The sequence below is a fragment of the Girardinichthys multiradiatus genome, chromosome 19, assembly GCF_021462225.1.
Source record: "Girardinichthys multiradiatus isolate DD_20200921_A chromosome 19, DD_fGirMul_XY1, whole genome shotgun sequence".
Lineage (NCBI taxonomy): Eukaryota > Metazoa > Chordata > Actinopteri > Cyprinodontiformes > Goodeidae > Girardinichthys > Girardinichthys multiradiatus.
The window spans coordinates 28,215,613-28,230,775 of NC_061811.1; the positions used below are offsets into that span (position 1 = coordinate 28,215,613).

At 39.8% G+C, this 15,163-nt stretch overlaps 1 protein-coding gene across 2 annotated transcripts in view; it reads left to right on the forward strand.

Moving 5' to 3' along the window:
- The window catches only part of mta1 (metastasis associated 1), a 45,951-nt gene that overhangs the window by 7,498 nt on the left and 23,290 nt on the right, over positions 1–15,163 (forward strand). For both annotated transcript variants that reach the window (XM_047345386.1, XM_047345387.1), the window contains exons 2-3: positions 8,823–8,890; positions 11,142–11,235. In XM_047345386.1, coding sequence (XP_047201342.1) covers positions 8,823–8,890; positions 11,142–11,235 — 162 coding nt within the window. The remainder of the gene's footprint in view (positions 1–8,822; positions 8,891–11,141; positions 11,236–15,163) is intronic.

The following is a 15,163-nucleotide window of genomic DNA, read 5'->3' on the forward strand; positions in this document are numbered from 1 at the left end:
GCAGCTCATTTGAGTAGAAGAAGAAGTAGTAGAGGAAAAACAAAGTAACAGCGCAAATCTGTAGATGAAAGAGTTTGAAAATATCTCATGCCCTCAGTCTTCTGTCCGTCTGTCCACCAGGTTTTTATCAATCCATCCGTCCGTTCTTCCTTCCGTTCTTCCTTCCTTCCTAAACCTGACTACTACAAACATATCTGTCATAAACTCAAGGTGGGATTTAACGCAGCCTTTGTAAAAACAATTTATCATAAAAGAAAAGAAACTTTCTGCAGCTTCCTTGCTAGAGGTAGTAATTCTGAATTGATCTTAAAAGAGATGAAGAGATTATTCCCGTTTATCTATTAAAGCATCTCAAAGCTTTTCCTGGGTTTCACTAATTGCAAAGTGCATCAGTAACCTGTTGTTTACGAATGCGTTTACAAGCTGAAAGAATTAGGCTTATGTTTTTGATGCATTTAATAAACAGGGAAAACTAAATTCTTTTTAATTTATTTTTTTAATATTCATCCTGCCAATTAAGAGAAAATCGGTTATTCGATTTGTGCCTCCCAGCAGGGACATGAGCAGCTAGAGCTTTGGGAGAAAACTTTGAATGTTGCAAAGGAGTTATAAGAGAATACTTGATTATGTTTGACATTTACAATTGGGATTCTGATATTCACATTCTCTGAAACTGTTCTGGTATGAGAGAACCCCCTATATCAGAACAGAACAAAATGTTTCACAGCTAGACGCAGCTCAGCTGCTTTTATTGGGAATATGGGCTTTAGCCAGGATAGACATGAGAAATGATTTAGAGCTTGCACAAGTTGTTCAGCCATCTCATAGGCCCCGGAACATTATTCTGGGACAATTCTACATTTGCACGGAATAAATACTTTGTGTTATCAAGTTGAATTGTAACAAATGCTGCTGTAAGTGGGCTTTTCTTGCATTTGCTGAGGATTTCTCCATGTTTGCTAGCTATGATTCATCTGGTGCTTGAAGTTGTTTACTGATACACAAACTGGTTAGGTGAAAAACTTTGACAGAGCTCGTACTTTGCTTGGCCGGTGGCTGGTGTTAATTTCTCCCGCTGGCAGTGGTCTCGGTCGCAGCTCCTGTGGCTGCGCTCACACAGTGAAAGTCGGAGGCTTCTTTGCAGCCTTCCTGCCAAGTTCAGGTCAGCCAATTGGACAGAGGCATGACAGCAATTACATTCCCTCAACAACGTGTCACCATCGCTGCATTTCAGAGGGCAAACATCACCCATGTCTGCAACAATAAATGGTGTTAGCCAAGTGCTAGGTGTTGTTTTTGTTTTCTTCCCGAGCAGGAGCAGAAATATTTCAAATTTCACATCTGGTCTGCTTCAGAATGGGCAGACGTTTGCAGAACTCCTGCATGAGTTTTGTCTTGTTTCACATACATCTCTGCTTAAACACTATTACTGACCTCTACAAATATCCATGAAGATGTTTGGTTAGATGTGAATTAGGCCATCAGGGAGAACGTTGTTGCTATCGAACTATGGACAGAAAGGTGAGTTTGATTACAGAATATTAACTTTCCAACTATTACCATAGAAACCTCCATCCATATTATGACAGCCTGGGCTACAGACTCATCTGTGGCTGCCGCTGTCAACAGATGCACCTCGTTGCGGGAGCAGCAAATTTAGACCAGGGGGGTATGAGCTGTGAAGGTGTGTGTGTGTGTGTGTGTGTGTGTGTGTGTGTGTGTGTGTGTGTGTGTGTTCCTGTCTTGGCATCACAGTGAGAACCATTTTCCCGATTTCACCATCGAATTGAGGACCGTTTGTACCAAAGTGAGGACATTTTGCTGGTCCTCACGACCTATTTTGCTAACAGTTAGGTGTAGGACTAAGGTGTGAATTGACTTTAGGTTAAGGTTAGGGTTAGGCATGCACTGGTAATGGTTAGGTTTAGGGTTATTGTCAGGGTTAGGGCATAGAAAGGGTTGAAAATGACTGAAAATCAATGGAAGTCAATGGGAGTCAACACATGGTCCTCACTACATATAGCAAAACAAGAGTGTGTGTGTGTGTGTGTGTGTGTGTGTGTGTGTGTGTGTGTGTGTGTGTGTGTGTGTGTGTGTGTGTGTGTGTGTGTGTGTGTGTGCATGAACCAGCGTGAGCCAATCCTCATGCTCTTCATTTCCTGCTCCTCAGCCTCCTTCTGTAGGTTGGCCCAGCCCATTTCATTTCCCCGGGATGCTTTATTCTGGATGGACCACATTTATTAATTACACTTGTCAGCTAAGAAAGTAGTGGTAACTGATTAGGTGTTCACGTCCTTGAGCTGATATCCCTCTTTCAGAGTTCTCTCCTATCGGGCTTAGCTGGTGATGCGTCACATTCTGTGTTGGAGCTTTTAATTGGAATGCCACTGGCTGGAACTGCTGGATCTCAGTTGATCAACATGTGTCAACAGATGTTGCAGGAAGCCACCTCTAACAAAATAAAGAATACCAACCCAGCTATTACACTTCGTTGCAAAGGTATTCATGCCCCCTGAACCTTTTCACATATTGTTACGTTGAAACCACAATCTTCAAAGTATTTTTATGCAATGGACCGACAGAAAGTAGAGCATAACTGTGATGTAGAAGGAAAATAATACATGGTGTTTTCCAATAAAAGAGTAAAAATATAATGTATTGCTTCCAGCTGCCTTTAGATGTCACCGTATTGGTATGTCTGGAAAAGCTACAGAGACCCACAGCTCGTGGGAGAACTTGTAGATGCCGTAATTGTCTGTGTGCACTCCAGATCTTTGGACTTCACGACTCATTAGCAAGAAAAAATATTGTTAAAAGAAAACCACAAGATGTCCTGTTTGTGTTTCCCCATAATCGATTTAGTGGACAGGGCAAACATGTGGGAGAAGATGCTCTGGTCAGGTAAGACCAGAAAACACCCTGAAAACACCCCAACGGTAAAACATGGTGATGGCAGCATCATTCTGTGGGAATGCTTTTCTTTAGGGAAACTTGTGAAACTTGATGGGAAAATCGATGGAGCTAAACATAGGTAAATTCTGGAAGAATACCTGTTGGAGAAAACAAAAGACTTCTGACTGAGGTGGAGGTTCACCCTCTGGCGGGAAAACGGAGTGATGGAACCACAGATGAGAGAGGAAAATAGGCATTTTCGCTGTCCCAAGCATTTTTTAATATCATGTAGCTCTCTGTTCCCTAGATCTACAAAGCTAGGTTAGACTCACAGCTGGAACTGTTCTTAAGATCCTTAACTAAGGGGAGCTTAATATAAAGGCATGCACTTCTTTATGTTAGTCTATCTCTTAAAATCCCAACAAAACACATTGAAGTTTATGATTGTAGCTTTAAAAAAAGTTCGAAAGGTGTAAATACTTAAGCAACATGATGTATTTAAACTAAGGGCTGCTGTGTTTAAGACCATCCATCCATTCATTTTCTGTACCTGTTTAATCCTATTCAGGGTCATGGGGGTGGTGGACCTATCTTTAGCAGCCAATAGGCAAGAGGAGACACACAGTAAACAGGTCACCAGTCCATTGCAGGCTATTAACACCCTACTTGTGTAATCATTGGGTGAGATCATATTTGAACGTACACATAAGGTAGAGTAGCTCTACTTGGGTGTACTAAAAAAAAAGTAAATATCTCCAAAGTAGGCCTGCAGGAGGTTGAGCAAACATGGCATCGCAGTGTAATTGTTCAATATTGCAATCCTGATAATGGTTCAAATGAACCTACATGTGCTTGACTGTTCTTCCTCTTCCCCATGAGGATCTCCCCTCTGATTTCTGTGAGCTTTAGCATCTCTGTGTGGGAAAATTGTGTCTGCTAAAGTTTGGACTCGGGTCCTTCTGCCTTTTTAGGGGCAGATGATCTGCAATCCTTTCAGAGCTGAATGTTAATAAGGTACAAACAGCAGTGTAAAGGTTTCATTAAGTACTCTCTGGGATGTACATATTTGTCTCTTGGTGCTTGGTTCAGTCTGAGTAACTCATTGGCATCGGCTGAAATGTTTTCCACTAAGCTCTCTAGTTCCATATACAATGAATAATTTGATATAATTGTAGACATTTTCATCATTTCTAACAGTCTTTGCAGAGTTACCTACTTTTTAAAATCTTTGTGGCTTGGTACTTCACCATTCTCACATGTTTCCCCTCTTCCTTAACTGCATCTCAGAGTCTGTGAGTCTCTCTCTGTCCTGGTTTCGATCAGCCCCACAGGCTCTCTCTTTTGGGGCTGAGGAACATGCCTTGATTGGCTCACACTAAATTCGCCTGCACTGTGACATCACAGCTGCCGGAGCCTGCTGTTTGGCTGATGCCTGGAGTGGGGGATGGATAGTCGGGCGGTTACATGCTGGGTGAGGCGCGGAAGGGCTCCTGGGAAACCGAGAGACTGAGTGACGCTGCTCAGTGCCTACAGGCCCTCTCTCCTTCTCAGTTGCTCTCATTTTGAGTTCCTCTCCGGGCTGTTCTCTGCTAGGCTTGAACTCATGGTGGAAACCCTCAAACAGCCTGGTCTTGGACAAGGATTTACTTCCTTACTATTGCTGCGTTTGGCTGTAGGAGGTTGGGGAGGGGGGGATCAAGTAAATCCTAAAAAGTGATTACATTCTTGGTAACTTATTCTTCCTGAGCAAAACTAAAAAGGCAAATCATACCCAGAGTCTCCCCTTCTTTAGATGTAGATGAAGACATGTGGTCATCATCTTAGGATGCGTGGAGGCGAATCACACCCTTCACCACATCAGAACTTTAAAATGTGGTCCTGCTCCATATTCGAATCATTTTGGCTTCCTATTAATGAACAGCAGAGTTGCCCCCCCACAGTTTGTCACAGCATCCATTCATGATGTCAGCATTTATGATCTAGGTCTTTAATAGAGGTGCAAAATTATCCCTGGATCAGATTACAATTCGTCCAGTTTATTCACCTAAACCTATCACATTGATTGGACAAAATTCATCATTAATTTCAGTTTTTATGAACTGGTTTATTTGATTTGATTTCTTCACAGTATCAGAAAATTGTTATGTTGATCTATGAAGAACTATTTATTTTAATATAGAATGATACTTTATTTTTCCCTCAGTGGTCAAATTTATATGTATCAATGGAAGCATACAGTGGCACACTAAAGATGAGTAATCCTAATAAAATACACCGAGGTTTGTGATGGTGTGAATACTTTGGCAAGGCAGTTGGAAGGTTTCTGGCCACCTATTGGTTAGCTTTAGTCCTGCTTTGTGTTGGCATTATTACTGACCGTACCACCATACTCTGCTATCCCAGGGCTTAATGGCTCCTAAAAGGGCCGCCAGTGGGAACCCTCAGAGGTGGATGTGTGTTGAATGCAGGACATTCTCCTGCAGGATTTCCTTCTGGGGAAGCTAGCTCTTTCATGATCAGAAACCATAGCCAGCACTGAAGTTGCGCTGGTTATTCCAGACTCCAGTGTGGCGGCAGATACGGATTCAGCCTCGACATCGGCAGGAGAACAGGCTAAGTCATCGCTTGTTCACTCTAATCCTTTGAGTCAGATCTAGAAAGTTCTGGACTTGATCTTCCTTTGTGTTTTATTGTTCGAACACAAACTTTCAGTAACGACTTAAAAAGGAAGACTGTGCTTCCCTGTAGTTTTTTTTACCGTATTTATGAGTCGGGTTACAGGGCCGGCTGTTTATTCAAGATCATGTTAAAACAGTGGACTGATAGATAAATTGCAAGTTCATTCATTTATCAGTCAGCAGATAAAATTATAATTTTTTTTACAGTTAAATTACATTAACAATGTGAGAACATCTTAGTTGTACATTCAGATCTTCTATTATCAGAATATATTGCCTTCTGTCAAGAAATCATTTGACTTTTGTACTTTAAGTTGAAAAGTCTTTTTGCAACCCCGAGACCCTCAGTCTGCCGCCTTGCGTGCGTGTCTGAAAGCCAGTTACCTTGTATATCCTGTGATCATTTTCCAACTCTAGCGCTCAGCTTGGTGTTCAGCAGTGTGACGAAGATGTCATAGTGACATTGGAGTCTGATAACAAGCTGTTACAGTGTGGGGGCTGATGGGCCTCGTGTGCATCCCCCGGTGTCTCGCAGTGATGTTCAGCAGTAAAAACAATGCCTGAGAGGAAACTGCACTCTACATTTCTTCTGAATCACTGCTGCTGCGTTGGTGAGCTCCTAACGGGAAGTTATTGGTCACTGTGTGGAGCGATGCACAGTTAGATTGTTGCTGCCATCTTCTGATTCATTTAGGTTCCACTGATTTGAAGATATTTTTTCCATTAGATTGTCTTTTGGAAAACCTGTGACTGAGTTTGAATCTGTTTTCTTTTTAAGTTAGTGGTTGAGTGGGTAAAATAAAAATTGGTATAGTTAAAGCAGATTATTTCTATCTAAGAATCCAAGGCCTATCCCACACTCTGACTTGGCAAGAATCACCGCAGATAAAAATATTTTATTTCTGTTTTGTTTTTTTGCAGAATTTAACTATTTACTAAAATTAAATTGTCAGATTTGTTTGATTTTGGACAAACCCCAAAATATCTTTCTCAATAGATCCTAAATTAAAAAGTCCAGAGTAATTTGTCTTAACCAAGAAAAGAAGCAAATTAAGACAAAAACCACTAAGATGCACCTAAATAGTTCAGTCATAATCTTGAAAAATAGATTTGTAACATCAAAATATAAACTGCAGTGTAGGTATATGTGTGCATTTATATCACTTTGAGCCACTCCCATACCTAAATAATATATGACCTTCCCTCTTGTTACATAGTGCCAGGAGTGCACATGTGCAGTGAAACCTGCCCTCTAATGACAGGCATGAAGGTACCATGAGGGTTGATGAGGATCTCATCAGGGGCGGAGCTTGAATATTCCAAAAATATAACAACTGTCGGAACATTTTAAATGTGCAAGCTGTTGTTTTTCACTACGTCTAGTCTGATAATGGCTGTAGAAGCTGCAGCCCCAGAGAATAGCTGTCTGTTCATCACAACCAGAGCTGTTGTTAAAGTTATTAAATGCTCAGTATGGCGGCACCATACAGGGAGCTGGATTGGGTTGGTTTTGCTTCCAGCACTTTCATGGACTTTTAGCATTTTGGAAAGTTATTCATACCCCTGGGATATTTAGACTTAATATTATTTTCATTTAACCAAGATGTTTCTGATAGAAAATTAGACAGGCATGATTTACATTTCATAAGAAAATGACATGTCAGATTATTTTAACCCTTCTCAATAATCAGTGGAAAGATCTTTATTGCAATCCAACCCCTCTTATCATAGCTGATCAGCTTTTTGCATGTTTGGACCATTTATCTTTGGTGGCGAGTTGCAAGTCTTTGAGATTGGAAGGCGTCCTGGCCATCACCCTAATCTTTCGCTCCCTTTATAGATTCTCCATCAGATTCTGGTTGGTCCACTCCAAGAGCTTCTTACTTCCAGTCCGAAGAAACATGTTTGTAAAAATTGAAGTGATTACTTCAACCTAAATCCGCCAGTATTATGAATAATTTTGGGTGTCTGTCTGCTTGACGTTTCAAAACATTCTCGTTACCTAGTGATTCGTTGTTGGTTTTTAAACAATTCTATAAATGGGAACATCACTTTGGACAGTGTGAACTTTATTAAATTTGCTGTATGAATAAAATGCTTACAACAGGGTGCCAAGCTTAAAGCACATCCCCTCATCATAAGAAAAGAACCTAATGGTGCTTGTTAATCAAAAGGATTTACTGACACCAAAACCCCAAATCTACTTGATTTGAATGTATTAAAATAAAGGTAAAACATTAAGAGTTGTTGTTTAAATAACCAATTTTGTAGCCATGAAATCTGTTTATGTTCTGCAATAAGTACTTATTTAAATATGTGACATTTATAATGATTTATAGTAATGAAAAATAGTCCAAAAACACCAGAACTGGGGACTTTTCTATTTAATGCTGGCTCTTTGGGAAATTAAGGATAGTTTTGGCTGTCGGTCACATCCTGAGTGCATGGTGGGTCAGTGCTGAAACTAGTTTGTGTTGGATATTTTCAGAGTGGGAAATAAAGGCAAGAGTTTGGGTCTGTTGTGGTTATCCTGGTGGAAAATCGTACGATCCCTGCCCTTGGAGGTCAAGAGCACAGCACCAAGGGGTGTTGAGAGATGGCATGGGATAGACACAGGGTGACTAGAGCAGAGCTCCAGCACCAGGCAGTTTACCAAGTGCTGTGTATAATCTGAAAACACTCAGCCAAGACACATGCAGGGCTAAGACCAGGCACCCTACCAAGACCAGGGCCTGTGGGGACATCCTGGTGAGAGCTAAGCCTCCAATGGGCCTGGAGCTGTGCCAGGAGACACACACACACACACACACACACGTTAAAGCTTATACAGGCTCTCATCACACCCACACAAGCCCAGACCCACTGCGCATGCAAACAACACTAAACAGAAGGAGAATGAATGGAGCGAAAGACAAAGAGAGCATGAGGGTTGAGGAAATTCAAGGTTTGCAGGCTGAATTGAAGGTTTGCAGCGCCAGTTTTGTTTTGTGTTTAGATGTGCATTAGTGCATCAACATCTCATTCAGTCAGCTTTCCCGACTACAATGGGACCTTCTGCGTATGAAATTAGCTTAATCAAGTCAAATTCACATTTTGTCGACATGTCTGGTGGACACTTGTTAATTAAGCAGTCAATATGTCCAAATGGAGACACCCTGTGTAGCTGAGTGACTCTAAAATGCTGATTGACATGCTGTTTGATTTAAACATAGTTTTTTTCTTTGTCCTTTTTCTCTTCCTCTTGCACCACAGATTACGTTTATTTTGAGAACTCATCCAGCAACCCACTGCTGATCAGGAGGATAGAGGAGCTGAACAAGGTGAGTGGGTGTCAGAGGTCGACCTTTCACCCTTGAATGTGACACTAATCTAGTCTGCATCAGTTGTTAACGCTTCTGTCTCCGTGCAACAAACCCAATCCTTTAACATTGTTTGTGTCTTTATTTCACCTCCTAAAGAAAAGGCTGGATCAAATGCATGTATAGAAAAATGTGTTTTTTTTTAAAACCTGATGATGTTTTCATGTTAAGAAAATAAAAGGATCTGAAGGCTATGTGAGGCAAAATTCCACTTTTTCCATTCTAGCCATATTTATTAACCCAGAGGTGTTTTTAATTGTGGAGTAAATTCAATATAATTTATCCAAAGAGTTCCACATTTAACGACTGTTATTTAACTTTCACACATATAACAAAGTGCTGTGGTTTAGCAGAACATTTAATGTGTTTGCCAGGTATTTATTTTTTAAATAACAAAACCTTTATGTGCAAAACAAAGAATATCATGTTTTACATGTTGAATTAAAGAAAATCTTCCTTTCGCAAAAAACTAAAATCTGTAGTTTTTTGTGTTTGTTTTCACACTTTTACAAAAGTGTTTTTCATTTTTTCTGGAGGAACTAATTCGGCACATTGCAACAGAATCTTGAATAAAGCCTCGTTTCTGCTGATTTAGTTAAGTGTTTATAAGTTCGTGTTAGCGCGCTCCTTCCCTCTGTTTCTGATGTGAACCTTTGACTGTCAGTCGTCATGTGCATCCTTATGTGCCCTCTCAACCGTGTGCTGACAAAGCGTACAGAAAAGTTGTTCCCCTGATTCATAAAAATTGCCGGGGTATTGTTCTGTCTTAAGCTTTGCACTAAGCGTCGAGTTTTTTCATTTTTTGGAAGATGTCGGTGTTTCGGAAAGCCTTACTTCAGAAAGTACTACTTTTGTAGTGGATTCCATTTTGTTTGTCAAATTCAGCAATTTTTCCAGCTGTTGAGGAAAATATTCAAAACATATTTCAGAGGTAAAGTTCATTCTGTGTTGCACATTTATTGCAGAAGGCACTAAAATGGTTAAAATAAAGGTGTAAACTAAGGACTATTGCAACGTAGACATCTCTCTAAGGCTTTATAAAACTAATTGCCCAAAATACTGTTATCTTTGAAGTTTGTCTCGTATTAAAATAAATATGGCCGGCCAAAATTAAGACTTATTGTAAATATTTTTTACAATTGCAGCCTGGCATTTAAAATCCTTCCATTAACCTTTGTGTGCTTCAGATGTTTTATCTGTTTTGCACTTAAAGCAGTGAAACCAGTTTTATAATAAAGACACAACTAATCTGGATCCAGGCCTCTCTGCTGGAAAATGTGGAAGTTGTTTAATGTGGATAACACAGATCAGCCTTTTTTCTGCCTGTCCCCGTCGGCCTCCTCATGCTAAGGGTTCGGATCCAAGTCTAAGAATTATTTAGATGTACAAAAGGAGAAGAGAAATATCCTGACAAGTCAGAACTTCTCCAAACAAAAACTGAATCTACGCTCACGTTGTATAATTTGTAGATGTAGATCCTCGCCTTCCTAAAGGCTACCAACATTTCCAAATCCATCTTGTTCCATGACAGACAGGTTACAGGCTCAAAAGAAATAGAGCAACCTTGCTGTACTCTGTTCAGCCTCTCTGTTATCCTGCTCTCTCTCGCTGCCTCAATAAAGCCACTAAAAAGGGCTAACTTTGAGTTTCCTTGGCTCAGTCACGGCATCCACACCAAAGACTGTTGTCACAGTGACCTGATTTTTCTTGGGTATGGTACGTTGACTGATTCAGATTTCTGAACGGCTGGTCCTTGTTTAGAGCTGATAAAGTTGACAACTGGCTATTTCTGGTCCCTTGGTGCATCTCTACTATCTAATGTGCAACTTCTCTTGAAGTTGCAGACTAAGAACGGTTTAGTTTTAACATTGAGGGTCCTGTAAAGTTGGATTTCAATGATTTAAAAACAAAGAGAGTGTGCTGTCCTCCTTGCTGGCAGAATTCAGTAAAAGTTTAAAATAATTTTGTTCTACCACTGTTACTTTTAAAACATTTTTAATACAACAGAATTCAGCCTCTTCAAAACATTAAACCTTTCTTGAGTCTTTTTGTTTTTGGTAAATGCTTCAACATCTCGCTTTGTTTTTACAGAAAAAAATTAAATTAAATAAAGCAAGTCTTGGCTCTTTTTAAAAAAATTTCAGTGTGTGTATGTGTTCTTTGTGCGGCACCACTTGTTGCCTTGGTAACGCCAATTGTCTCTTGTTTCCAGACAGCCAATGGGAACGTGGAGGCCAAAGTGGTGTGTTTTTACCGGCGCAGGGACATCTCCAGCACACTCATCGCTCTGGCAGACAAACACGCCAGTGAGTGACCGACCATAACCCAACCAGCAAGCATCAGGCATCAAAAACATGTCCGCCAGCCCTGCCATAAAAATGCTTCTCTCTGCTAAAGACCCTTTTCTGTTATTTTTTCACTGTAGAGGTAAAAAGCCCTAACATTAAATTATTCAAGCTTGAAATCAAAAGGGCTTTAACTGCACTGATCCAGACGGCAGACTTGTTTGTAGAGAAAATTGTTTCTTCTTTGTTTTGCTGTGTGTGTTTGTGTGTGTGTGTGTGTGTGTGTGTGTGTGTGTGTGTTTGTGTGTGTGTTAAGTGCTGAATAGTTCATGTGCAGCTCTTCATTTGCAGGAGATGTTGTGCCAAAGGCAAGTTCAGTAATCTTCAGACCTCATGTTGCCTGTCGGTGATTGGATATTTTACCGAGAGAAGGGTCGGCAAATGGGGTGCAAACGAGATAAAAGGGCATGCTGTTCAGTTATGTGGAAAATCCAACAGAAGGATGTGCAAAAGAAAGATTTATAACGGAGATCTTTGCTGCAGGTAACATAAACCTGTTGCTAAAAAGCCGGAACCATTTGGACTGTTGTGTCATCGCCAAAGAAGTCAGTTGAGCAGAGAGAAAAACTGGATTTATTTAATTCAGAGCCACATTATATTAAACTCTGTTTCTAGAGATCCACTGACTTTTATAACCTTTAGATCTACATTAAATATTAACATTAGCTTGGTTAGGTAGCCAGTAGGCACTGCATGATATGAGAAAATTGGGCATTGCAATATTATAGCTGAATATTTCAATGATGAGCTCAGCGGCGATCAATCCACTCATCTGTCACTATGATGCTTCCAACTCTCCATGATCTTCAGCATCTTGACCAGAATCCATCTGTGTCAGCTGTATCTACCGCAGTGAAACTCCATGTACCAGGCGGAAATATTATTATTTTATTTTTCTCAGGAAAAATACACACATTTTTTATTGATTTCCTCTCTTTTACTGGACTGGGCTGGTGCCAGTAGGAGATACTCATGGCTGGGTATCCTTGAGCAGAAATACACACAGTATTACTATATTTACAAAACTTTCAGACATAAATGTGTAACATGATCCTACTGTTTAAATATTGTTTAAGCTATAGTAATCTACTATTAGAGCAATTATTACCACTAGAATAAAAATATTTGATTGTCTATGTTTTTAGCAATAAATGCAGAACAGTTTGTCTTTTTTGTGAGCAAGGGTTTGTCATCTTTCAGCCAGCTGACCGGCATTGACTGCACTATGTTACTTTATACTCCATACAGCCAGAGAAAAATCTCCTCACATTCTTATTTTCTCTTATATCTTATTGGTATAACTTTAAACTGTAGACCAAATTTTCACCAGACCAAATAATGCTGCCTTAGCAACTGTAACACTTCACAAGAACGAGTTCATGTGGACGGGAAGTCAACATGAACTTGTCACTCCCCTATTATGGGAGGATTTGCTATCTTTTTGGGCTCTGAACTGAGGAATGAACTTGTCTGAAGTTTATTTCTGGGAGGATTTACGCCCATCTAAAATGTTAATGTCTCCCTGGAGAATGACACATAACTGGCCTTAAATGTAGGGGCAGTAGTTACTCTGTCATTGCTGCTTTCTTTCCTGCTTGGCATTGTTTCTAAACATTCAACTGAATATGAAAACTCCTCAAATGCTCTTCTGCATTTCGTTAGCCTCTTGGAATGATGCCTAACTCACAGTATGACTTAGGCAATTATGCTAAAAGGCTATTAATTTACAAGTTTATAGAAAAGAATACAAAACCACTTGATCACCAAATTCATTCAGCACAGATCAAAATGAGCATACCAATAAAATATTTGCACCATAAACAGGATTTCATAGATAGAATGAAAAATAAACATAATGCAGTGCATTTAATTGGCAGTAACTATCAGCCACTTAACCTATTAATTGAAACATTAGTCAGTTTTTCTCACATTACGTCTGTGTTTTAATTAAATAAATATTGTCTTAGTTTAATATTAGATTAGTAGATTAGCATTAAAACTGCAACTTCTCAAATATTGGATCATAAAAGTATTACTACACAATTTTTCCACGGTTTGATTTAACCCAGTCTACCATTTTCAGTACGTGGTGCTGTCCTCCACACTCTGACACACTGCCTTCAACATGGGGAGGATTGCAAGCACACTTCTAGAGTCTGGCTGGGTGTGGCAGGCTACGTTGGCTCGTAGGGTGTGAAAACTCTTGTGTGAGTCTGAAACAGACCAACCGGGCTTTTTGAATGCGTGTAGATACAAGCCTCTTCCAATACTGTCCACGGAGGAGGCATTAAGGCTTAGACTGTTTGTTTGGTTGCACCACCCAGCGTCGGCTTGTGATGCAATCGAGCATGTGGTACTGTATTGGCAGGGCTGTTCATGCAGGTTTGTGGTTCAGAGTGTTGTCTACGAACAATAAAAATGTGTTAAAAGCAAGAAAAAAAAAAACAAAAACAAAAAAAACTGTTGTTGCAGCTTTGGAAAAAAATTAAAAAGTCTAGAGAAAAGTGTAGATTAGAACTTCTGAAATACAAAGTTTTAAGTAGATTGGTATTTGAATCAGATTCTTCTATGACGGGTGCAGTTTGTTGATGGGGTGTTCTTACAGTTTCAACATTTCTAATAAAAAATGAATGGCAAGAGTTGTGCTTTACCACATGGGCGTAGGTAATATCACCGTCTGCATTTCTGTAGCCACAACCTCACAACCTCTGGGTGCATGGTTGCAGATGTATGCACATGCATGCATAACTGCTGCATAACTGCTGCCTCTGGGTGCTAATTTTACTTTGGTAATGGATCTGTGGTGGTCTGTTTGTATATGTATATATAAGCCTGTGTCTTCTGTGAGTCATTGATCAAATATTTTGCTTGCAGAGCTTCAGAGTGCTCCTTCAGTGTGAGGCCTTCAACTCCAGCTTTAGTCCCTCCCTGTGAGTAAAGTAGGGCTCCTGAGGGGACAGCCTTTGCGGAGAACTTGACATTTTGGCTCTGAGGCCCCTCCTTTCAAACACATGAATTTGCCATGACTCAAACAGATTTTTTTTCAATTATTTTATAGGTGGTGCCTTCTTTCTGTAAACTGTGGTCTAAATGCTATTTGTAAAATGACACTGGTTAGGGGAGAAAGCAAGGTTTTATGCAATTTATAGCAACCTAGTTGTGCTTATGTTTTTACATTTAAATTGTGTTTCATAGCAGCGACTGAACACATTTTATAGCTGCCTCGCTTGTATCTCTTTGATTAAGTTTTTTCTGCTCACTCAACTGAATGAAGATCACGGTTTCTAATTATCCGTTCAGGGAGCAGAACTCTAATAAAATATCTAACATATACAAAAAGGAGTTTAGGTGCCATGATAATCTAATGCAAACAACGTTATATAAAAAAGGATCATCTCTTGGTGCTGCCTTGTTATGGATTGTTGTGCTCCTCTGGTTCCTATTCTTGTTTAGAATCTGCGATGGATTGAAAAAATATTTTCACAATGCACTTTAATGATGGAAAGGTCATTCAACATGGAACAACCTTACTGGAAGAGTTGTCTTTTACTGGGCCAACAGGAAACTGTTTGTGCTGACATCCAGAAGTCTTTAACTTCTATTTTTAAAGACAATTCTGCTTTACAAGCCAAAACTGAGAAGTTTGTTTTTTTCTTATTTTTCTGTTATGAGTTGAAACTTTTAACGTTGTAAGGCATGTTTAGTCTGAGATGGAGCTTGGAGCTATTTTACGATTTGTTGAATCACTCCACAGCGTCCAGCTGTGAGCATTCAACAATTAGCAACTGTTAATGATGCAATGATCAGGGTTTTGTGGCAGATTTCCAATCGTTGTAAAGCTATGAGTTGTTGAGACTGAGTTTAGCTGATCCAATTTACATTTTAAAAG